This window comes from Drosophila novamexicana, unplaced genomic scaffold, assembly GCF_003285875.2.
Source record: "Drosophila novamexicana strain 15010-1031.04,08,12 unplaced genomic scaffold, DnovRS2.1 tig00000068-arrow-arrow-pilon, whole genome shotgun sequence".
Taxonomy (NCBI): Eukaryota; Metazoa; Arthropoda; class Insecta; order Diptera; family Drosophilidae; genus Drosophila; species Drosophila novamexicana.
Window position 1 is genome coordinate 390044 of NW_020824770.1, and position 26601 is coordinate 416644.

General features: G+C 40.4%; 1 protein-coding gene and 1 long non-coding RNA gene across 4 annotated transcripts in view; both read left to right on the plus strand.

Moving 5' to 3' along the window:
• LOC115771344 overlaps positions 1-26601 on the plus strand; it is an 85953-nt gene that overhangs the window by 25908 nt on the left and 33444 nt on the right. The window contains exons 2-3 of the mRNA XM_030717015.1: positions 7903-8162; positions 24553-24864. Coding sequence (XP_030572875.1) covers positions 8072-8162; positions 24553-24864 — 403 coding nt within the window. The 5' untranslated portion in view covers positions 7903-8071. The remainder of the gene's footprint in view (positions 1-7902; positions 8163-24552; positions 24865-26601) is intronic.
• On the plus strand, positions 17001-18493 carry LOC115771345. 3 transcript variants are annotated; one of them, XR_004018932.1, is made up of 4 exons: positions 17001-17093; positions 17159-17305; positions 17421-18137; positions 18209-18493. It is a non-coding gene; the product is annotated as an uncharacterized LOC115771345 (long non-coding RNA). The 3 variants fall into 3 exon arrangements; XR_004018930.1 differs by having other exon boundaries at positions 17001-17305; XR_004018931.1 differs by having other exon boundaries at positions 17001-17305; positions 18246-18493.

Consider the following 26601-nt stretch of genomic DNA (forward strand, 5'->3'; position numbering starts at 1 on the left):
AGTTTCAAAATAATATACTTTAATTTTGCTGCCAGCTTTTGAAGTGCTTGAAACATTCATCTATTTCTCATTCTAAAACTTCTGAATTGCAGATAAGTAATTGGATTTTTGTGTAATATAACTATTTTGCAGTCCAGCTTGGTGCATTTCCTCTGCGAATCTCTCGCTTGCTATCTCTATCTTTTTCTCTATCGCCTTCTCTCTTTCTCCCTGTATCACACTATCTGTGTAGTGGAAGCATAACGACAAATGAATATATATAAAAAAAATAAATGTGACTTCTCAGTCACACGGCAAAATGTGTGTGCGTCTGCTGTCTGCAAATCCGATTATGTGAACAAAACGCGTTCCGTGCGCGAATTACTGTCGAGAGAAATAAAATGCAACATTATTCTTTGGTCATGCCGTTTGCCATCGACAGTCCCCGCTGGCCCCGTAAGCGCCACATATTACCTAACCGACCACAAAGTCGACAAAACCAGGACGAGTGTGCCACATTGAAATGTGGAAAATGTGAGGAGGAGAAGCAGGACTCTGGCGAGGCCAGTGAAATATAAAGTGAAGTATGTGCCTTGTGGGGCGTGCTCGACTACGTAGTATCCTCTACACGGAGATGATGTACCCAAATAATTAGATGAAAATTGGGATAATAAATTAATTATAAAAACTGTTTAAAGATCAGCACCAATTTCCTTTGCCTCGACGAATCTGATCATATAGCTGGCTGCTGCTGGTGCCTCTCGACCTCGTTTGCCACTTTGCTGCTTAAAGGGTATTGTGAAATAAACTTAACAAAAAACACAACTGCGTGGCCGTCATTTAGACAAGTTGAAGCGAGTTATAAAGTGCTCAAGCTTTTGTTTATAACGACATCACAAATTAATCTTGCATAATGTGCCGCGTGCTGCATCCGAATAAAAAGCAAGGCAGCTTATCCTTTTCCATGGAAGTACTTAAATTTTACACACACTCACCACCTGCTGGCAAATGCTGCTGAAATGTTCTTAGTTGAGGAAATAAGCTTTCAAATATAGCTTGTTCTTTTGTTAATATCTAGTTTAAACTAAATTTCTGGCACTGTTCTTAAGTATACATCAATTTGCAATTTATTTTAAATGCTTTCTATTTTTTCTCTATTATCGCTACAAATCCCTCGTCTTCTTGCATCTTGGATGCCCAAACTTTGCGTGTTAGTGTATGAAAAATTACAACTTTCTGCATCAGGTATTTCGTGCGATAAATTTTACTCAGCAAACACACATATACACACACACATGTTTGTGTAGGAGATTCATTGCTTATTATCTTTTTTGAGCTCGGCTTGGGCTTCTTTTTTTTGCTATACTAATTTAGTGTGTGCCCTGGACTCACAATCGAGTCTAATGATTTATGAACTTAATACGCGCCAAGGTGAGCTATGGAGCCGCAAGTCTTCCCTTTTATTATATTGTCTGCTGTTGAAATTTTGACATCGTTGCATGCGATCTTGGGACGCGGCGAGCGGAATCGAGGGCTCTTCGAGGGCACGCTTCGGAATCGGGGACGTTACGAGGCGAAGAGGAAGGGGACGAGCTTCTCGGGACAGGACGAGGACGAACGCTTCTGGACAAACCGTCGAAATCGATGACTCTTCGGTTTCGGGCTGAGCTGCACGGGACGGGACTAACTTCTGTGAATCGGGGGCTCTCCGGGGATAAGACGAGGCTTTTGGGGGCATGAAGGGACAAGCGCCTCCGAGACGGAACGGCTGCCTCGAAAGCTCTCCAAGACGGGTCAAGTGCTCCGTGGACAGAACCGAGAACAGGGAGCCTAAAATAAACCGGATCCTGTTGGACAGGCGCCTGGGAATTAAGGCCGAGATAAATTAAATATCATTTAACCGTTTGTCTCATGGTGTTTTATTTTTTAAGGAATTTCTACAAATTAAGCTCCAACTTTGCTTTTAAGCCCAAAAAGTGGCTCCAGCAAGCAGCCAATTTTAAGTTGCTGTCACAGCCCCCAAAAGGCGCTCGTTGGGGATTTGTTTCATGTATTAAGTTCGCTTTCAGCAGCTTAAGCAGCAGCAAAAACTTGACGGCATGTAGTTAGTTTTTATGCACGGCACACGCAAACTTGGCCATCAGTTGATAAATGGGCAAAGGCTTTAAAGAGAGATGCCACCCCGTCCGGCGCACCACATCAGCCCAAGCCCCTCTGCACAGTTGTAAGTCGTGAGTCGCTTTTAATGAAGCGTCGAGCGTGTCCAGGCACAAGTGTTAGCTGCTGGTTCAATATATGTCTATATATATATATATATATATATATATATATATATATATATATATATATATATATATATGTATGTATATGTGTATGTATATGTACACATAAACTTGTACATATTCTGTAGAAGCCAAAAAGTTGGTCGACGAACAAAACCGGAAGTTGCCAAAATGCCAACCAGGCAGTTGTTATTTGGCGTTGCTTTTTAGGCGCGCATAGAGAATTGACACGCCGACGCCAACGCGGACGCCGACGCCGTTGTAACTGGCTGCTGTGAATTTAATTTAAATCAGCGACAGCCCAAAACAAGCAACAGTAGCAAATCAAAGTCGCTGATGAAATCAAACTTAACATCGATGATGAAGTCAAACACAAAGACTGAAAAGTCGTTGCGAAATCAGAAATTCAGCACAAAAGCCTTTAAATTGACATTGACTTGCCAAGAGCCAAGAGCCAAGACCTAAGAGCTAAAAGCAGCAGCAGACAGATTTATTATGCTTTGCGACATAAGCTCAATGACCACATATAATGTGCTTAAGTTGCCATTGTTAAAATGGTCTTCAACAATTTTTATTACATTTGAAAAAAAAAAAACTCTTGAAATTTCTGATTGCCTTATTTATTTTATTATTTTAATACGAATCCTTCGAGTTAAGCTGAGCTAAACAAAAATATCCCTTGAAATATCTGACAGCTCAAAATATTTTTCAAATGAATCTTTCGACTTAAGATGAGCTACCAAAACTCCCTTGGAATTACAGATTGCATTAATTATTTTAAAACTAATCTTTCTATTTAGGTTCGCTTAAGAAGAATTCTGTAGGCAATCATTAATTTAGTTTGTCAAATTTTTCCCGCAAAGTAATATATTTTTATATAAACTTTTGGCCAAAAACAGAACAAAATATTGTTCCGGCTCAAAACAGAACTGCAACTATATTATATAAATTAAACAATATGGAATGGCAAACCGCAACGCTGCTTCAGCTTGTCAACAGCTTCTCGCCAGAAAGTGCCAGCGGATGATTGGTTCGTTAGTTTCCCTGGCTGGGTTGCCCTGGGTCGCGACGATGTCAAAGCAAGACAAATAATTAAAATTTCGTGCATGTGGTGTGATAGGACCATCACGTGTCCCACTGTGGCAGCTGCCAGTCGCAAGATGGAAATGGAGACTGCTTGATGGCGCCCCATTGGCAACCTTTAAATTTACAAATTAATTTCATGTTACAAGCAAATTCGTAAACAAGTCTTAATGTGCAGTAAAGCGTGTTACCAACTCGACAACGGAGAGAGGGCGTTGCCAAAAACCACCCACGGATACAAAACCACCCAACGAATAATGTTGGGCGCCTGCCAGACACGAATTCAGCATTTATCTAGCGCCACTTGAACAGGCGGCGACGGCGACGTCGACGCAGGACACAGTTCGGAGTAGGAGCTAATTTCAACGCTTCACAAACGCACAGTGGAACACGGAGCTGCGGATTAGCCCATATGCAACACGCTCTTTTTTTTACCTTAGAGCTAAACTAGTCAAACAAAATGAAGCGGCATTTGAGAAGCTTATCTTAAATGTGCTTAAATAGTATTAAAAAAAACGTATTCATCTTTAACAATTTCAGTTTTTTTTGCCAGTGTAAAGGCTCTCGCCCGCTCCCTTGTTCATCGCTGCCCCCAACCGATGCTCTGATTTGACTTGTTGTTGTTGTTGCTGTTGCTGTTATGTAGATGCGAGAGAACAGGGAGAAGGTTGTGGCATTCGCAATGGCCAGGGCCATGTTCAAATTTGTTTCAATTCTATTCAGCCCACATGATGCGACACGTAAGCGGCATGAAGTCATGCGACTGCGAAGGCAGCTATAATGGGTAGAGATGGGAAAAGTGAAAAGAGAGGAAGGCTGCCAGAGATAGGACTGTGTTGTTAATGCTATGGAAGGTAATTGGGATAGCGATGAAGTCAAGATTATGCTTGGAGTTGGGGGTGGTGGCAGCTTTGGCAGTTGGCGAGTGAGTTTCTAGCCCCTTGTCTGGAGAACTTGATCAAATTAATCAAGTACATTGAAGGGCACTTGTGATTTTCTGCTGATTCAGCATTGGGATATAAAACCATGCGTGGGCACCAGGCGCAGGCCAAAGGCGAAAGACAATGAATGCACATAAAAATAATAATTGGAAATGAAAACAATTTTCATGGTCGGTGCTCAATGAAATGGCACAAAAGTGGAGCCCAAAATAAGAAAGCGTAATTTCAATTGAGTGAGTGGCAGGTGCATAAATATTAATACAAATATATATATAAGTATATATATATATATATTTATAATGCAAAATATTCATACACGGGGTATGCCCTTTTGACCTTATTGAAATCCTGCTGGGCAATTATCGCGCCTTTGAAGCAAAATTGACTGCAAAAGCGATATCGAAATACCAAGTGGCAGATGGCGATTGCCTGGAGACAATGCCAATGTCAAGGGCCAACGGCAATGCCAGTCGAAACCAGTCAAGCTTAAAATGCGCTTATCATTGCGACGCACACACGCGAAAGCCACTTGCTGTTAGCGGATCACGAGTGCCTTTGCATATGCATGAGGCCCGCGTGGCGTATGCGCAACGTTTTGTGTGAAACCTGCAAAACGGCAGCAAAAAGCAGGCAGCAGCGGCAACGCTTGTAACAATTACCTAGTGGCTGCGGCTGGTGGCATCAGCAGCGGAAACAATGCCTGTTGGCAATAAAAACGCAAGCTATAAAATGAATTTTTATGTCGCATTTGCGCAATGCCTGCAGCATTGCGCCCATAAGTATGCTACCTTTTTTTGGGGGATACCCGTTGGGTAACTGTTGCACGCGTGTAGATCGAACCAAACCGAGCATATTCGCTAAGATTGTGAGTAAGTAAAGTCTTTTACTTATGTAGAATTAATAATGAATTGAATTAATTGTAGGTTTTATATACTTATATTACTTACTTATATTACTTACAATATATTCAATAAGAAAAGCTTAAATGTTGCATTGAACAACAAACAAATTTAATATAGTAAACCATCATCTTCCACCTTTGAAAAGTGTGAAACACGTATCAAATGAATTTCATATAAATCTTTATGAAATGTAAATGATTTTGAATACGATCGGTTGGTAAACAAAAAAAGTCATACACTTGTTTTTCGCAAGAGTAATCAGAAGTCGAAGTTGAACTCTTTGGTTGTTTTCTTCGCGCATTGGGCTCGCATTGGCTAACTGCTACAAATAAGACCCTGTTGGTCCAGAGAGCATTGCTCATGTATGCAGCTGCAGTGTGCAGCTAGTGGGCGCGGGGCGCGGACAGAGACAGAGACGCCGAGGTAGACGGAGGAGACACATTTACACATGTAGTGCATAAAATGTTTATGAATTTCAGTTTATGGCGCGTAAAACACGCCAATAAATGTTCCAAGGCATTTAAATGCTTTTGCTTTGGCAGCTGGAACTCTTTCCATATGCAGCCCATCCCACACACCGTCTGTTCTGTGTTTTCTCTGTGTCGCAATAATAAACAATCAGAAATGGCATAAAGTATGCGGAATCTGCGGCGCCTTTGCACCGTTGCCAGTTGCCGTTTCCCCTGCCCACGGTGGCAACGGTGGCTACGGTGGTGGGTCTGATGGATCTTGTGGGTGCTGTTGTTGTTGGCTCTTGTGGGCGTGGGCGCATGAATATTTATGCACAAGCGTTTCTTTTCCAGCTTCAAGGGCGGCCTCTGCATTGCTTTTGTTTCACATGCTGATTTCCGGCTTTTTCTTTTTCTGTTTACTGTGTGTGGCTGTGTGTGTGCGTACGTTGTGCCAAGTGCGCTCTAATGCACTTTACGACACTTTATGTCAGATGCGGTGTCGCCTGCGCTATAAAGAACAAGACATTTGTGCACGCTTAAACAGAGGATGGGGTGACCAAGAGATAAACATATGGAAAAACATAAGCATAGGTTATGCGAAATTGATAGCACTACATATCTGCATAAATTTTTGCATATTGATGACAAAGGAAACGGTTGAGAAGTTTGACACATTCGCGCAAGACAAGTAATAGTCCATGGGGGAGAACTCTTCGAGCAGTAATTTTCCCAAAAGGTGATCCACCCTAACTCAATGAGAATTGCATAGAAAGGCGATGTGCCATTTAACAGAATGAATACATAGATATAACATCAACATCTTGTTGAGGATTGCATAGAAAGGCGATGCTGATTGCTGTTTAAAAGGAAAAGTTGTTTAAAACGTTGCGGAGCATATGAATTAAATCTCATACGTTATCTAAATTATGTATGTATAGACGATTGAAGCTCTGTGCATTGAAAGTTGCATATAAACATTCGAATGCAATTTATGTCCAATTGTCGTTTGGCTAGGAGTTCCCTAACTGCAATGATGTTGAAATTGAATTTAAGTTTATTACAGAGTTCAATTGTGACTACACAGGGTTTATTTACTTTCGTTTATTCTTTAGGCTGTTCTTTGTTATTTGGTGACAGGTGGACGCGGCACCTGCCGTTTGCCGTTTGACCCACATCGATGGCTGGTTTTAAAATGCGGCTAGTGGCGCCATAAAGCATGACCCAATTGAATTGTTACGCTCTGGCTAATAAAATTTTATGTGCGGCTATTATTAGGCTCTAGAGCCGCCTTCCCCATTCCAACAGTAAGCCCCCAGGGGCGCACAGGCTGGCAAAACAATGGTCGTGCGACCGCAGTGTAGTAGCAACAGCAGCAGCAACAACAACAGCAAAAATAACAACACAATGTCATTCACTTGATGCCACCAGGGTCAGTAGATAAGCAGCGCCCTTTGGTACGTGTTTTTTTTTTGTCCGCTTTTGCGAATCCGTAGCCGTGTGTTCAAATCTGAATTCGCAACCGCACACGAATAGGAATTTGAGTACAACACGCCTACATTTTGTTTTGTTTTTCGTTTGGCTTTTTGGCTTTTGAGCCGAAACTAATTTATTTCCTGTATTGATTTTGCGCTCAGTCGAGTTGGCGTCCAAAATTTATGCATAACTTTGTCGTCGTCGCTTTTCTTGCTTTGATATCAGACACTTTGATTACACGCCTCAACTGTGCGTTTTTTTTTTTGGGCGATGGAGCAGGAGATGTGGTGTGGTTGTCTTTTTCGCATTTTTTTCGCTTCACTTGTCCTAGGCGGCTCGTGGCGTTAAGTACTCGCAAAATTTCCATAGCCGCAGACAAGCAGGCGCACAATCCATTTGGGTAACTGCTGCCAAAGCGAACAAGTTGCCCGTGCATTAAGCTTAACTCAATAGTCAGGCAATATACTGCTAAGATGAAAAGATATTGTTAAATAGCGCCTAGTTATTCCGAAACAGCACCCAGCTAATGTTAAAGTACTCAAAAAAAAAAATTATTAGCTGGTCGAAGCTTTAGCTTGTTGGGAATTGCAAGCGTCAAGCAACGCAAAAACAGCAAAGCGAGCAAAATAAAAGTTCATTAAACTATTTTAAATAAAGAGCCCACTAAAGCCAATTGTCATTTTAAACATACATTTATCAAACTTAAATTCCAAATGGATAAAATGTTTTTTTAACGTATGGTTACTTATATGTCGAGTTTATAATATCTCATAAAAACTTCCCATTACAGATACGGCTGGAAGGCGTGCGCGCTTAGCAAGGCCCAGGCCCGGAGGGCTGCAGGTGTTGCCCGACCTACAGCAGCTTTGTGGGTTTTGCGGCTCCGTGAAGCAGTGGACCAGTAGCTGCTGATAGCACAAAGACAACAACTGGACTGTCACCAGCAGACGCAGCACAAGATGAGGAGCATCGGCAGATGGTTATGTGGAATTATGCCCCAGCCTGGTTGCTGGCTGCTAATGCTGCTAATTGTTGGCCAGACTGTTTATGGTAAGTGTGCTCTCTCCTCACACACACACGCACACACAAAGAAACACACACAACTACCATAGCCCGATTCTTATCAAGAGTCATCGCACACACTTACACACACCTACACACAGCCACACATACAGACCAACAATTGAGATAAGTGGCTCTCAACTGGGGGCAAAAGTGAATGTGTCGAATATAAAACATTCCATTGCCGCTGCCCGCTTGACCTCATTAGCCTTTCATTTATCCCTCTTATTTATGCAATCACACACATACACATACACTCACACACACACATACACAGAGACTGACGGAGAGCTTCAGCTCATCCGTGGCACATGTCTTTGGCTGATGTCTCCAATTGCCCCGGCATAAAAACCAAACATTTTTATTTGAGGTTTTTGTGTGGCATCCCTAAAATATCGCCCAATGTCCGTGGCGGCGCTCTATTTACAGCTAGCTGCCACGAATTGAATGCCTCCGAAAGTAACCTGCCAAACACGTACAGAGAGATTGAAAGAGAGGGGCCGACAGAGGAAGACAGAGACAGAAAGCGAGCTAGAGATTTGGTATACTTTTATTCTCGCTGGCCTGTAATTAATTGACTCGCATTTTCACATCGAACGTAAAAACAACTCAAAACTTTTGCCAAACAACTTTTTTTTACGGCTGTGCGTGTGTGTGTGTATGTATTATGTGTGTGTATGTGTATTTGTGTGCGTGACCGAAATGGCCGACAGTTGCATTCACTGCAGTCAAGGTCATGCGGCAAAGGAAAACTTTCCCCGTTGCCAAATTGTCGCATGTGGCAAGCAGCCAAATTCTGGTCAACGAAATATATATATATATATATACATATATTATATAGAGATATGTTATATACATATATTATATTTCGTTATACCGTATATATACTTATATATATATATATATATATATATATATATGGTATACAATATAAAAAGCATCGATTTTATTAAATATTACTGCTTAGCGTTAATAGGCTTTAGTGAACTTTTTTAATATTCATGTATAAAAAGTTTAGCTTGTTGCTTGAGCTTGAGCACGTTTCATGTTTTCTTGACACTTTTTATACCCTGAACCCATTAAAAATAGGTATAAGAGTATATTGTATTTGTGCAAAATCCAAATGTATGTAACAGGCAGAAGGAAGCTTCTCCGACCCCATAAAGTATATATATTCTTGATCAGCATCAATAGCCGAGTCGATCTAGCCATGTCCGTCCGTCCGTCCGTCCGTATATATGAACGCAAGGATCTCAGAACCTATAAGAGCTATAGACTTTTAGATAGAGAAATTTTAGATGAAGATGCTCCTAGTTCCCGCACAGATCGAGTTTGTTTCCGATAATCGATAACTTACTCCGTTTCCAAGCAATCGATAAAAATCTATATCGATATCCTCTTTTTTGGCCAATTTTGGTAAATAACAAGAGCTAGAGTCACCAAACTTGACATATAGCTTCTAAAATAGAATATATACATATATGCATTTGATGTTGGAAGAAGAGGGTTCAGGGTATCCCCTAGTCGGGAGCTCCCGACTAGAAGCTCTTACTTGTTTATTTTGTGAAGTTGGTAAAATCCATTAGAAAATGTGGCAACACTGTATAGCCAGAGTTGTCGTGGTACGAAGTCAATTTGGCCGTGCCCATTCGATGAAGCTATGCAGAATATTCATACTATTATCTCAATCATTAATTAAAAACCTTTCCGTATTTTCCAAAATGAAACAAAAATTGGGCGAATTGTGCAACTGATCTTTTCAGAATTGATGATTTAGGGACTAGTAGATCCACTTTATTTTGCTCAGTTTTCTAGCCAGAATTGATAAAATATTGCCTTGAATAAAATACAAGTACTTATTTCCCAAATAAACTTCTCAATCATCAAATAAACACATTTCTGTATTTTACAAAATTTAGGAACTGGAGATAAATTTACACAACTGGCCTTTTTCATCACTTTTTTAAGTTTTAGTCGATCCGATTTATCTGCTCCTTCTGGCCAAAGTTTGAAGTAAATAAATTGAATAAAGAAAAAGTATTTCATCAAAAAACTGCTCAATCATGAATTACACACATTTTCGTATTTTCCAAAATTTAAGAAAATGAGGTAGATTCATTACTGGCCATTTTTTTTATTACTTATTTCATTACTAGTAGATTCAGTCTATTTGCTCCCCTTTGGCCAAAATTTGAAAGATATTACCTTGAATAAAATCCAAGTATTTTATCAATCAGCTTACTAAACTATCGAAAAAATAAAGGAGAGATAAATTTGCACAACTGACCTTTCAATATTGATGCTCCAGCTCAACAGTAGAAATATAAACATCAAAGTTATTAAAAAATTCTTGTCAGTTGATGTTTAAATATGATATTTTCACACTTAAATGCATTTTGATATATATGAGCGCAAAAGGTATATGAAATTGCTTGTAAATATGTATTTCCCATGTGCATGACGGAGTTTTCATATATTTCAAATGCACTGATTGAAATATTTCTCAGAATATTTTGTCATTTTATACGTGCTTCTGTTGGATTAACAAGCCGTATATATTTTTAAATCGCACTCCATAAATTTAATTGAGATTTGCCCTTGTCAAGTGTAAAGTATTTCTCAAAGGTAAGCAAAGTTGCTGCACAACAAAATTGCTGGGAAAAAAATGTATAGGCTTCTTTGTTTGTTAATTGCAAATATTGTGGATATTTATTACAACGTAATAAAAGTATTGCGAATGCACGAAATGTAACGAAATTAAATAAATAAAAAGAAATGAAAGAGCCCTTTCGATATTTGAAATCTAATTTATTTAAAGTGCTTCCCGGGAGGGCAACATGGTACTTAGAAGCTTAATTGGAAAAAGCAATAATGTTTACTATTCTGGTTGCGAATTAAGCATCACTCACAACTGTAGCCATAACAATTAAGCCCACTTAACGGCCCTCTTCAGATTTGCTTGTGGCCCCTGGCAGGCGCTGATGATAGAGGAGAAGAGATCGAATTTTTGGGATAACGATAACAGCTGCCGGCCGCCGGCCGCCCGCCGCCTGCCCGTTTTTGCTATTCCGGATTGACGGAAAATTAATACATGACAAAAACACGACCTTTATACAACAGCCCAGAGCAGAAAAATAGAAGGAGCATCACATTGGGATACATTTACGTTTACACAATCAACGTGGGCGCTATATATGCTACCCTGTGTCTTGACCAGAACGTGTATGGGAATGAAATTAAAAAATAGAACTAGCATTATCAAATTGTACCTAAATTATGATCACGTCTAATTGAACATCAAACATCAGCAATAACGGAAATCTGCTGATGTCAGCTACATTTCTGATGAAATTGAGATTGAAATTTACGCACAATTAAAATATTTTATATATTTTTGTGACTGCGAGGTATCTGTTAGACGTTAGGCTGATTACTTTGAACATTCCTGTCTGCATTTTTTTTCCGCTTCACCAATAATTAAATAATTTTGACATGAAAAATGGTACCAGATCCGGAATAATTTGCAATCCTCAGAAGATGCTAAGCTTCGTCACAGGAGCATCTGAACGGAAATCTAAAAACCCAAAAAAAAAAAGATAGAAAAAAATGTCAAAGGTTCGCCCTTCACGTGTCATGTCTGGCATTAAAGCGGGGGAGTGGCACTTAAATTGAATATCGAAAACTAACTAAAAAGCTGAATTCAATTTAAATATGCATAACTTAAAATGCCAACAACAACACTATCAACAGCTTAATCAAATTGCATTGCATAATAATGAGTTCAGGCTGGGTTTTCCTTGAAAACCAAACGAATTAAAAGGCAATAGACAAACAAATTCGGTTCATCGCCTCTGGAAATCAACTGGAGCGTACATTTCTGCTGCTCCCTACAATTATTTGTTGGCCTTGAATATTTATTTGAAATTGGAAACTGGCAAAAGTGCTTCCCATTCCAGTACTGGTCCATTAATTAGGCCCCCTCTAAAGCTCGGGTTTGTTAGCCAAATCAAGAGCTAATTCACTGTAATATTTGAAGTAAATTTTATGCTATGTTAACGCAAACTGTGTTTTTATGTGGGATATAAAATAAATTGTTACCACATTAGCCAGCGGAACAGGATAACTCTTAAATCCATCAATCATTTATATTTAATTGCTTCTAAACTCCACACTTTTTAGTTAGATATGTGTTTATTACCATCATTAATCTCAACTGCTAGCTGGTCCGTGGTCCGTGGCAGCGATATCTATTGAGAAGCGGCACTCATTCTCATTAGTCCTTCTAATGAGACCATATGTTCATGTTAATGGGTTAGCTCGTGCATTACCAAGATCTTAAGCTGCATTCAACATTGAATGAGCCATTAGCATTAACAAAAATGCTGCAAGGTCACAATTACTGGATGTGTGTTAACAACAGATTGCGGAGAGAAAGGGTTTAAGATTTTTAGATCAGATGTAAGATTAAGACGCTTCCTAAAAAAAGAAAACAGTTGTGTGCTTGACTAAGGAGAACCTTGCAGCAAGAGTAGAAAAGATTCATTGAATAGGCATCGAGTAAGCCGTAGATAAATATTTATATAAATATAAAGATATATATCTATTACCTAATCGCATTGAAATTGTCTTTTTGCTCTCTAATACATTTGACTTTGAACGGCAATATTTTCCTTATGCATGGCCAGAGCCTTAAATTATTGATGCCACTTTATTTTAAGTTTAACCCACTCGTCCATTCGCCCCGCCGACCATCTAATTGACAATTAATTTAATGGAACTTAAAGCGTTTAGAGCGAGAGTTGGAAGAGTTGGCTGGCATTTAAGAATATCTCAAATTCGAAGCTGTTTTTATGCCTCTCTGTTTACGGCTCGTCGCATTTGCCAGTTTTGCTCCAAATGTGAGTTGACCCAATTATGAAGGGACTCATTGCCATTGCCTCTGGGGGCTCATATCTGTGCCTGGGTCCGCTGTCGCTGACAGTGCCCCTCGTGCAACGGCAGCAGCAGCAGCAGCAGCAGATTGCACAACTTTAACGAAATTGGCTTTATTTAACATTAGCTAATTTGTGTTTTTATTTTTGCCTCTAATTTCAGCAGCTAACGCGCTTTTTCCTACCATTTTCTCTTTCTCAGCTGTTGGCCATTTGAGTTAAGTGCCGCAACGCTTGCCCCATTGCCATTGCCGCTTGCAGCAACATGCCTGTGTGTTCTTGTTCTTTTTCTTGGTTTAGCTTGTTTTGCTAATGTTGTTGTTGCTGTTGTTGTTCTTGTTGTGGCTCTGTCTTGACACTGATTTCAATTATAAATTGTTTTTCTCTAGCGCGCTAGTTTTTGTCGCTTATCCCGTTCGCGTTCCCATTTTCCGTTTATTTTCCGTTTTCTCCTGTTTTCCCACCCTATCATCGTTCGTTTTTTCCTTGCATCTTAAGCGCATATCACACAGGGTATCCAATAGTGCAACTATTCTGAAAAGTGCATAAAGTTAGGGTATGCACTCCGTAGTTGCTTGTAAAATAATGCTGAGCAGACTTTCGATCGGCTTACAGGGTATCTCCCAGTCTCAGACAGCCGCCTTTGCATTGCTATATCTCCAACCCACGGCCTCAGTGCGTTTTTGTGATTGCTTTCTCAATTGGCGCGCTGCGAACGCTGCTGGCTATCACTTTTAATCTAAGTTGGCAACAATGCGTCCATCCAACGACATGCTATCCCCGCGCCTCACACTCTCGTTGCCGCCACAGACAGTTTTTCTGTGCCAGTGGACATTGTGTTGCGTACAGGATGTTTGCTGTCCTCTTCACTTATTTATTTGTAATATTTTCTTTGGCTTTTCTTTTTGTTTGTTTTCATTTTTTTCTGCTCTACTGTTTAGCTGCGCTCTGGTTGTTGTTGGCGTTGTTCAGTTCGCTAGTAACACTCAATCCTTGCGGCTATTATTCTTGGCCATGCATTTTATTTATCAGTTTCTATGTCCGCTTACTTTTTAATAGATAGACAGCTTCATAAGCTGACGAATAAACATTGCTAAATGAGCTGTGCTTTTGCTGCTGACGTTAGATCGGTAATAACAACCGCTAAACAAGCAAACATGGATCTTAATAGTGTTCAAGAACGGGTTCATTGTAGAACAACTAGCTCGTTTAAAAGCACGCAATCTGAGGGGAACATAGTGACTTTCTGCTACCACGTAAAATATTAACATATAACTATATTGATGCCAGCTTGGACTTGGGTTATCCCAAAGCGCTATTTTAAATAAAAATATGTCGGGCGCTTCCTGGTATATCCGAAATAGTACTCTTTACAAAGATCTGGGCGTTTCTCCAGTCTGTGCCCAATTCAATGGGCACTCCAGTCCAGACAGACTGCGGATCCGTGCTAACCGACTCGTCTCTAAGCTGACCAGCAATACGTGACGACGAAGAGTATAACGTCTACAACCTAGACTACACCCTAGAGTACTCTGAGACGAACTACGGGTCGCCTTATCGACCTGCCACAGCTCGGATTGTACCTATTTTGTCAACGGCTAGACAATTGACTTCCTGTTCCTTTTAACCATGAAAATGGATGAAGCGTATATAAAATGGTAAATTCAATTTTAAGAAAAGCTTAAACCCAAGTTCACAAGTTCAATAAAACAATTGAACGAACAATTGTTAATTACATATTCAATTGATTATTTTCAAGCCATGTTCGTTTTAATTGGTAAGATTAGGGCTTTGATTTATTATTCAATTTTAATATACTTATGAAAATAAAAGATGACGTCTAATCAAAATTGGTTGCACGAAAGATATAAATACCTTTTTCCATTTCAATTATTGTTGGCCGCAATAAATAATAATTATAATATAAATTTTGTCCATTTATAAAAATTTGCTCGATACAGCACATCTACATACACAAATTTCCTTTTATACTGCGCTTTTATAAAAAAAATATGAAAAATTAAAATTTAAACACCTCGAACACATTAAATATTGATAAAATATGCGTGTTATGAAGTTTCCCCATTTACGCGTGTAACGAGCTTATTGCGTATATGTCGAGCAGTTCGGTTTTCTCGCCATTAAAGCTCGATATTCATATTTTTGTGCTGTGTTAGTCCCAGCGTCATCTAGTATTCTGACAGCTGGTAGCACTTTTGCTCACCTGTTGTGTTCGATATATTTCACTCAGATGGGGGGGCTACAAATTTTCAACAAGCGGACATAAAAAGCAGCAGCCAGTGTGAAACGCAGCCCATCCAAATCAAATTTGCCGTATTACATTGACTGTTTGCCTGCAGATTTTCATTTTGGGCTCTATCACACACACATAGAATGTGTGTTTGGGGGCGGTTGGGCAAGTGGAAAGATTCATTGAGCTCGGGCACAGTGCAGCTCATGTGTGTTAAAAAGAGTTCCATCTGGTGCGTTACGCTACGTTTTCTGCTGGTCTCAATTGCAGTGAGCGCGCCTAGCTGTCCTGACGGGGAAGCGTTGTCCTTCCCGCCGCACACTGATTTAATTTTGAAATCTTTTTGCGCTTTCACGCAAATTAAAATGGCAGCAGCAACGGTGGCATCGGCGGTGGCAGGCCACGTCACTGGCAACACGTCCAACGCCATGTGCCTCCACCATCCAATCGCACTTGGACGCAGTTGGGGTTAATAGATCATCATCATCATCATCGTCGTCGTCGTCGTCGTCATCGTCGACGTTGGCGCTGTCGCGGCTTTGCTGTGCCTCTATGCCGTATCCTCTACACTGCAGTCTACCCTAGCCAGTCGCTTCGTATTCGCTTTGCCATTTGCCTTTGCTATTGCCGTTGGCTTTGACATGAGCCTGCCTCTCCATTTGCTTGGCGCAATTCAATTGTCGGGCATTTCATTTCAATTTAACAATTTCGAAAATTTTGCCGCGACGGAAAAGTGCAAAGAAGCAAAAAGAAAAAAGAAAAAAAAAAGAGTTACTCTTACCACAGTATAAGCAAATTATTGTTTGGCATCGGGTCTGTGGCTCTGACAGTCCTTTGGTCAGTCATTACTAAGCCATGCGATACACTTGGCTGATTTTTGGCATACTGTCGCCATGCACTTGGGAATTATTCCACTGTAAATATTTACTTTGGCTTGACAGATTGACAAGCGGATCAACTAGTTGTGGTGGGTTGGCTGACAGTGGGTTTTGTCCGAATCAACGAGTCCCTATTGTAAATTGCATTTGTCATGCACAAAACACAAAAAAAAGTGCCCGCATTAAGCACTCAAATCAACCACAATTGAGTATGCCTGACTGTTCATAGTCATATTGATGTACATAATAAACATTTTCTAATATACAACCTGCAACTTTCAGGCGCTAATCGCCAAAAAAAATACCTAGTCAATCCGATTAAATTGAATCCCAATTGAAATGCTGACATGTGCCCAGCTCAAATAGCAAAACGTAAATCTTCAATGCTTTCTGAATTATGTAAATAGAGCAGAACCATTCCTAAAATGGTTTATTCAATAAATGCACATACTGCACATTTATTGGTTTTTGCACGAATCAATTGGAATTCAATTGGGAGATATTCGGATAAGAGGATTGTGTTTGTGTTTGTGTTTGTTTCATCCGTTTACCTTGTTTAATATGCAACATCAGCTATATAATAGCTTCAGGTCAATTTCATCTGCTGTATCCCTATAAATCCGTATCACGGGTTAATTGACAAAATAAAAAAATTGATGTGTCATTGTGCTTTGATCTTGGCTGGGCAATATATCTCACAAAAATTCTGGAAAATTACAAAAAAAAATAGGAAAAAATTGTTGTGTGAAAACAACAGTTGACATTTAATCAAACCGATATCAAACGGAAATCCAGCCAATATATTTTTATATTAGTTGCTCAAGTCCGGCTGCTGGGAACTTTGGACATTACCACTGAGGTTTGTTCAAGTTAAAATCTTGAAGAGAGCCTAACAGGAACCATCATCAATATCTTCATGAATAGCCAAGCTGCAGTTGAGGCCAAAACTTATGGCAGGCTGCTGAGACTGTCGTCAGCAGCAGCTGCTGTTGCTAACTGTGCAGCCAATATACGAGGGGGAAAAGAAATTGTCTGCTTCTCCTTCAGCGTACTAGTGCCCCTCATCATAAGGTAGGTCGAGCAACTCTTGCTCACTTGGGGAGCCCCAGGCATAACAATAGAGTGCTCTCTTTGTGACTTTCCCTTTGCATTCTATATAATTTAAGGCCTGTCAATCTTATCACAGGCTGACATATGATTACCAGCTGGAATAATTGTTAAATTTATGACAAATTATAGTCGATGATGGGTAATTAAACAATATACGCCAAATGTTGCCAGACTGCACGTCCTACTGTTAATTGCAACATCAGATTGTATTGTGGCGAAACGAGCACGTCAATGAGTGACAGCCAGTCTCAAGATGGTGCGAGAGAGGAGGGGCTGGTGCTGGGCTTGCCACAGAGTTTGTGTGTCTCTGAGTGCGCCACACTTGGCAGCTTCTTATGCCGAAAATAAAAAAACAGATTTTATTTATGGGCGCTGCACAACAGCAAATTGAAATTCAGAAACACGAAGGAATCTCTTGATCGGGGCGTTTTGCCAGAAGGGTTTGTCATGCTCGTGCCACATATCCGCATCCGCATTCGCATCCACATTAACATCAACAACCACATCCACATCTTCTCTCGATGCTGGCAAACTTTGGAGCTGCATTTGGCTGCCGCATTTGCCACGCAGTTATTGTTGCGCCTGGCCCATTATATTGAAGTCGACATCGTCAAGCAAGGCAGAAATAGCTCCCAGGCCAAGGATGACGATGATGTTGTTGAAGTTCCTCTGAATGACGTACTTGCCACTTACAAATAATGGCCCGTCAGCCGTGAAAACTTGCAACAAATTCATATCGCTGCGTTTTTGGCGGATGCACCTTAATCGCTAACCACAAGGTCAGCTAACAAAGGTAAGCTTGGGCTTTTCCCAAAATAGTGGAATAAAAAAAAATGTACTCAAATTTTTGAACGATTTTCCAAGAAATTTTCAAGTCTGTAAACCCAACAAAACTTTTCAGTGGTTCGGCTTAAGGCTCGAGGCAAAGCCCAGCCTCGTTATCCAAACCTTTGACATTTAGGAGCCCAAGCTCGAACTCTGGCGCGTCACACTCAACTAATCAAGTTTGGCTCGACGGAGTTTTGTCACAAACAATATAAACTGCCCTCGCTCAGCTGCGAACATCAATATTTCATTTGTAATTGCATTCAACTTAAGCTGTTTTCATGTATTTAAGCTTTAAATTGTTGAAATGCACAATACGAAGGTATTTGCGCTACATAAAGAACAACAATAAATTGTTAAAATCTTTTTCTCTCTCGCTCGCTGCCTCCACTCTCCCTCCTATATATCTATCTATACTCCCACGCTCTGTCTGTTTGTTTCTGGTAATTATATGGCCTCTTAGTCGCAAGTCATTAAGTGCAGCTTTTTCAATGTTAATTGCGAGTAGCGTTCCGCAGATGCACTCGTCTGTTGCAAATTGCACATTTCACAGTCGAGAATGCAACAGGAGCACAAAATTTTGCCCAGCGTTAGCATGGGGCCAATTTGGAGTGTAATCATTCCCGGAAATTCCCTAAGTTAGACCCAAAGGCGACTCAAGTCAATTTTATTGCACAAGTCTATGCTCCTTGACAAGCACTTCATATTTGTGACCCAGTTTCTAATTGAATTGGAAATTCATAATTATCAATATATATTATGCTTAATTTACTGCTAGTCAAATAGTCGACACAATGTTATATGACAATTTTAGGTGTTTCCAATGCTTAACAGAAACGTGTCTTAAAGTCAATCGCAACTGCAAGAAACGCCAAAGTTATATAAATAAAATATTAAATAACTAAATGTACAAATTGAATTCTTGAGAAATTCATTTGCTTGGCCAATTTAAAGAATGTCTGTTGTCATCAATCATCAGTTAAATTTTTGTCAAATATTGATGATTTATGAGCCGAGAAGCTTCATTCAACCGCAACGTGTTGTCCACTCGATGGCAGACGCCCCCACAAATGATTTTCTAAGCCTCAAATGTTAAATGTAAAAATCAAATATGCTCGAAACTGGCATTTCACGAAACCAGTTGCAAATCCATCAAAACGCACGACAACAGGGCGTACACGACATGTGTTGTGCCGAGAAGCTGCCAGCTTGAATGCTCGTATTGTTGAAAATGGCAAATGCCGCAACTATGTTGAGTTCCGTTCCTAAGTTGCACAGAATATTCTCAAATATTTACCCTCTCACACGCTCGCCCGCTGCTTAAACGCTGCTTAAGATACTTAACCAAGAACGATTTTTAGAAAGCTTTCTTGTTCTCATCTCATTATGCAAGTATTAAACTCTTACTGTTACACATATGCATTAGGGTCTAATTTGTTCAAGAGTTGTTCAACTAGCAGCAGACATTGGCTCAACAGCTGGCAGCGTAACCAATTAGTAACTTATGACAGACAACCTTGTCTGTTGAGTAGGTCCTTTGGCATATGCTGCTGTTGCTGTAAAACTAAAATACAATACAATATTTGTTTACTTAGCAAGCCCTTATAGCAGCTACTGCAGAGCCGGAGCCAAAGTCAACTGGCAGGCAATCATCTTTCGGATATTATGTTTTCCTGCTGCAGTTACACATGCATTTAATAATAATAATAACTTTATCTGCAGATGTCCTTATCAGTTTCATTTTATGCAGCTAACAATGGCTTTGCTTCCCCCATTGAAGCCATTCTGTTCCCCACCCCTCGCTATCTGCATCTCTCTAACGTTACTCAATACTGTTTACGTTATTATTTATTTTACCATATGAATAACTTAAATATTTGTCAAACTGTAAACTTCTGAGCGTTTGGAGAAAAAGTATTACAATCATTTTCTAGCTTTTAGTTTAATAAAAATATATAAAATGCAACTCCTTGACGTAGGCAAATTAATTAAATTAAAAATGATTCGTTTGCTTTGACAATTAAAATATTTAAAACATTTTAATAAATTCTCTTTTAATTTACATATAAAAATGATATAAAAATATTATTATCAGTAGGCTATAATCCAAATTAACATTTCTATAACCAGCAGATTTTGCTTCCGAGCTCTAGGCTTGCCAGCCGTTCTTGCCAGCTCGAGGCTATAAACACTTGAGAATTATAAGCAGTGAAAACTCGCGAGAGCCTACTTTTATATGTTACTACAACAATGCTGATAATCTGCCTCATATACTTGCACTTCCATCCTTTACCAATATGAATAGGATATTCGGATTATTTGCTGGTTAGAGAAATATAAAAACTAAGAATTATTGAATAAGATCGACTTGAAACCAGTTTACCATGCCCAAGGCTTCATATTTTATGGCTTCCCCTGGCATATGGGCCAGAAATGAAAGTCCCCACAGAACGTCTTGCCAAGGATATAAAATGTTCGACTTCGTCGCATAAGAGTTTAGCTTTTGTTTTTTTGTTTTTGATAATAGCGTCGACGGCAGCAGACAATACAAAACTATAAATATGCACACAGTCATGGACAAGTCACAGTAACCGAGTGGTGTCGACCAGGGGGTGGGGAGGAGGGCTGAGTAGGGGCAAACACATGCATACATCGTATAAACTGGAGTCGGAGCTGTCTGACACAAAAATGGAATGTCGCAGGCAAAGCAATGCCAATGCCCCGCCCTCTCTCCATCCTCTCCTTGTCTCTGGTTGTCACTGGCGCTGCAAGCAAAATGCAAAATTTATTGCAGAAAACTACAGAACAGCGGGCGGTGCGTTGTGCCACAGCGAGGGGCGGTATGCCGCTCGGTGTTGCCTACATGCCGCCGCTGCCGCTGCCACCGGATGAAGTGAGGCGTGCAAAATGTGTTAAGTCTATTGAGTGTATTAAAGCAAATAACTGCTGCGAATGAAATACATGCAACAACAACTACGACGACGACGACGACGACGACGACGACGACGACGACGACGACGACGACGATGACGGCGACGATGGCGATACATGCGGATGCCAGCGGCAGCGGAGGCTGTATGGGGCGTGGCAGGGCTAAGATACGTAAATGCCAAACAGCTAACGCGCACAAACACACACACGCACACCCACACACACTCATGCAAATATGAATATAAATGAACAGCGACTGAGCTCGGCTAAATCAAGTGTGTGCGTGTGTGCTCGCGCGCGCGTGTGTGTGTGTGTGTGTGTGTATGTGTATGTGTGCGTGGGTGCGGATACCAAAAGTTGAAAGTTAAACTTATGGGCGCAAAAGCAGATCGACAAGGGTATTACAACTAAAACAAAAGTGTGAACAAGCGCAGCTGCTGTGTGCGGTAATAACGAGGCCACGACAATGTGTGTGGCATTTCAAGGGAATGCGTAGGGACGGACAACGGGCGTGGGGCGAGGGGCGGTAGGGTGAAGCGTGTTAAATTTACAATTAAGCAACCCAGTCGCCGCCACACCACCAGACACATTTGCTAAGCTCCCGTGACATAGTGGCAAATGGGCTTTTCGCGTCGCCACCTGCTCAGGTTCCGCCCTCGCATACCATTTACGGCTCCCTCTTTGCCGAGGCAATTCAATAAAGTGCCAGCGCAGCCCGGGCTGCAAGTGTCAATACAATCAGTCACACTTAAAAGCGCAATTAAAGACACAAACTGAGCGAAAGTGCGAACCCATCAAGAAACAGTCTCTGATGAGGTGGCCCAAAAAGGACAAACAGCCCGAAGCAAACATTGAGCCCGCCAATGAGCAGGCGAAACTCACTGTGCTGGCTTAACGAAAGTGCGCCAGCTCCAATAAATGGGAACAAAATGCTCAGGCTGTTCGGGTTGGGCATCATATAAGTAATTAAAAGTTATATAAATTAATAAGTTGTGTGCTAATTGAGCGAGTTGCTCAAGATTGTATTAAAAATCAGCATGAGTCGACATGACGTTGAGCTTGAATAGAAAATCAATCGAGCATTTACTTTTGTTCAACATGCCTCCTCTATGCGAATTTCATAATATCAAGTGACATGAATTATCATGAATATATTTATTGGTATGTAAATATTACCTGTATAGGAATAGATACCAAAATATCATATAAAATTTATGGTTAAGACTATGGAAATACTAATTAATAGATGCAGCCATCTATTTAATTAGACTGGCCTTAACGAAGCCAGAGGTAGTCAATAAATCCAATCAACCAAAACACACACACACACACACACACACACACACACACACACACACACACACACACACACACACACACACACACACACACACATACGTGCATACACACACCATAGACATGCCATTAATAATAATGGGATCAAATTAAATAGACTCAAGCATTTCATTTTGCTAGTCTTAAAATAAGGCATGTTTTAATTGAAGAGTTTACAACAAGTTTGAACTCGGTTTGCTCGTCTGATTAATGGATGCAAGTAGCAATAGCCTATACATACTGTTGGCAGTATATGCACATAGAAGCAATATGAGAAATAGTATTTAATATTGTTGTTAAAATTAATTTGCGTTTAATTTAATTTATGTTGCAAATTGTCGCACGATGCTAACAACGACAAGTGGCAGCAGCATCGACAGTGGCAACGGAAATAAGCAGCTCTGACATACGGCAAATGGATGCCATATAGAGCACGCGCACACTCACACACACACACACACACACACACTATCGCACACCCATGCATACTTTAGCAAGTATTAACCCATAGATGCCACATGCGGCGCACAGAGCAATAACATCAACCTACGGCAAAAAGTGGCATTGCGTAGTACGTAGCGGGCGGTGGGTGGAGCCGGCTGTGCGATTACAAAAACATCAACACTTAATATGTTTATTAAATTTGTTGCTACATCATTAGGCACTAGCAGCCATATAATGCGGCGCAAACACTTTGGCAATCGCATACACACACACACACACACACATTGAGAGAATGTACTGTTAATATGCGTGCGCATGTTTGTGTGTGTGTGCCACTGGGCGTTAATACTCTACGCCTCATAAAAAGTATACTGAGGTAATTCAAACTTTGTGCAAATGCATGTTACACTTGCCAGCAGCAAAAGGAGCCATAAACGATATAAGTATAGGCGCTTGAATATACACACGCACACACACACACATACACACACACAGCTCTGCAAATCATTAAAGAACTTTGTGGTAACAAAAGGCCAACAAAATTTAATTAATTATTACTGAATTCGGGCCCAATTGAATTAATGAGAACCTATCACTATCTACAGAATTTAAATTTCCCTTGAAATAAAATTAAATTAAACTTCGCTCGTTATCAATGATAATTATTTTATTTATATTTTTCATAGATAATACGATTGATTTCGATCGGATGAAATATAAAAGTTGCCTTTCTTATCCGTGTTTTATAATGTAGAGCTTTGAAAATGAGCTTGAAGCAGATGATATGGTACACAAAGAAGATTCATACAACCATTTCCACTAATTTTCCACAGTTGAAGGTGGAGTTTATAGGATCCTTTCCATAGCGTTCACTAAAATCACATAAGCTAACTTGTGCACAGTCATCAGCCAGTCAGTCAATCAATCGGTCAATACAAACAGTTTTATTTACATATATATTTATTGCTTTAAAGAGCAACTAAAGGTCGCTCACAATCTCTACAGACTATTTTGGCTTGCAAATGGCAATGCCCTACAAAAAGTGCTCGAGGCACACACACACACACTCACACACATAAGCGCTGTAACTGCCGTGTGTGCTTTGGGCCACTTTACATGGGCTTAACGATTGTTGTTTAGACGCAGCTACAGTTACAGTTGCGTTACAGCTGCAACTGCACTGTTACTTGCCCCGACAGTTCAAATATACTTAAACGAGTCTATGAGTATACACAAGTTAGTATGAGTGCGAGTACGAGTACGAGTTTGAGTTTGTGTAGGCGAGTGCGAATTGAAAGAGTTGAGGCTTTAAAAATGTGCATTGCCTACTTTTTGGGGGCCATTTGATGGGCGGTGTGGGGCGGCAGGTGGCGGTTGGCAGCTGGAAGGCGGATGTGGGATAACTCATGTTGCCGTAACAAGTGCGTAAAGTTTGCAGCTGCTGCATAGGTGCAGCGAAAAGTTTATTTATTCGCTGTTGCAGCAAAAGTTATGCGCATTATTAATAAAAAGCAACGCTATTCTGGCATAAATTTTAATCCTCATGATTATTTTTATGATAATACCCCGTAAATTTCATAAAAATATGCGAAACGTATCTCGCATAAATCCAGCTGACATCTTCTGGCAGCAGTGTCTAAGCCTTGTTTCCACTTTTCTTTATACCCCCCTAGCCGACCCAAGCGAATCAACACACTTGGCCCCACTGACAATAAAGGCACGCGATCGAGACCACCAAGCTAAGGTGAACACCACCGCCAACAGCACAGCATTTGCCACGCCCATAAGCCAATTGGACGATGAGGAGCAGGCGTTGACCATTTCCCGGACGCCGCGGGCGGGACGTTACGAGCGCCAGGTAGAAGAGGATCAGGTGGACCGTTGCAGGCTATTCGTTGAGGGAGATCCCACCAAGAACGAGCTTTACAGCCCCGAATATCCTAACCTATATCCAAAGAACATTAACTGTACGAGAGTGATAACAGGTGAGTCACACTTACTGAATACTTGTTTTACGTTGCATGTTATTTGCAGTGCGCAATTCGATAACTCGATAAATAGTCGAACATAAATTCCAATTGAAAAGCATTTGTGACTCCCACGTCTACAAGGGAGATAAGAACTTAGCTTGACAAGTTTATATACGGAAAGGTGGCAATCTGAAGACAGGAGTTTCTTATGGTTTTTATAGCCTTGTTAACTGTATTATAATTTTTTCATGAAATTCATTAAGCATGGAAAGAAAACATGTTTTCAACTTTTTTAAAATATATATAATATTTTTGATAGCTATCTACAGATAAGTGGATATTGTCATGCCCTTCTTTCTGTCTGTCTGTTTCTATGCACCCTAGTCTCTCAGTTGTTAAGCTATTGTCAAGTAAGTCTCTCTGTTGCAGAAACCGGTCGGATGGGAACACTATATCATCTTGCTTACATAGGAGAGGGGATCGGTTGGATCGGTTATTATCATTTGTTTTTCATAATATCTTGACCAAATTTGGCAGTTTCATAAGGTCATAAGGTCCTTACATATTGACCAGAACTTAAAAAAAAACCGGACTACTCTATAATATAGCCCTACAAGAAGAATTGTTCGACCTATTTGTTTTTGTATGTTTTTCAAGATATCTTCATGAAACTGAGTAATTAAGAATTTCACAAATTGTTCTTAAATATTTGCAATAGTTTTACAAGAGTATTTGTTCTTCGGTGTGCCGTAGAGAGCCGTTCTTTCTTCTTTTAATTTATTTAGGATTTTGTTTGATTGCTTCCAGGTAATGCACATTATATTCATAAATGCTTTTTATTTATAAAGTGCGAATAGGCATCTGCAATGAGTGTCACTCTAATGGAAGGCACTGTAATGCACACTTCTGAAATGAGGATGTGTGTACATCAATATGAGTAAGTGGTGCACAGAATCTGGCATTTATTGAATACTCATCTTATTCAAAATGATTACTCAGTTTAAACATGCGGCAGTATGAGTGCAACCTGCAGGCAATCGCTGGAATATAGTTTTATGCAAGCCAGTTCATAGCCAAATTCCTGTGGCATGTGAATGCCGTTTGAAAGGGGGTGAGAAAAGGTCTCGTAAAAGTTTATATGGCAAGCACTTTGCTGCTGATGCTACTTACTGCAAATAATTGCAAATCTTAACCAAGATGCAGTGCGCGAAAACCATTGTGTTGACATTTCAGATGTCAGTCAGTCAGCCAATTTAGGGAGCCAGAACCAGAACCGGGAGGGAGAAAGCCCTCTGCTAACGCTTCCTATTAAAAGCGTTAGCATGTTATCCTGCTGGCCTCCAAATGCGATTTGAATTGACGCAGGGACTGGGTTTCAGTTTCAGTTTAAGATTCGGTATGAGTTTGGCTTTGGCTTTGGATTAGGATTTGGCTTTCCTGTGGCAAGGCGCAGTCGTCATATTTGCGCTAGTTGCGCTTCACTGGCTTTTGACTTGACGCTTATCTGTAAACAGGGCCAAAATCATTTGTCAGTTAAGACAAAATGCGAACAACATGACTGCATGCGGAGCGAGCAGCCCAGATAAAACCTACAGCGTATGAAGTGATTGACATTCTATAGGCACGCATCAGCGGATACCATCATCGGATTCAGCAGTATCTGCGTCTCAGTGAGTAGCAGAGAGAGAGACTCTGTGTGTGTGTGTGTTTGTGTGTGTGTGTGTGTGTGTGTGTGTGTGTGTGTGTGTGTGT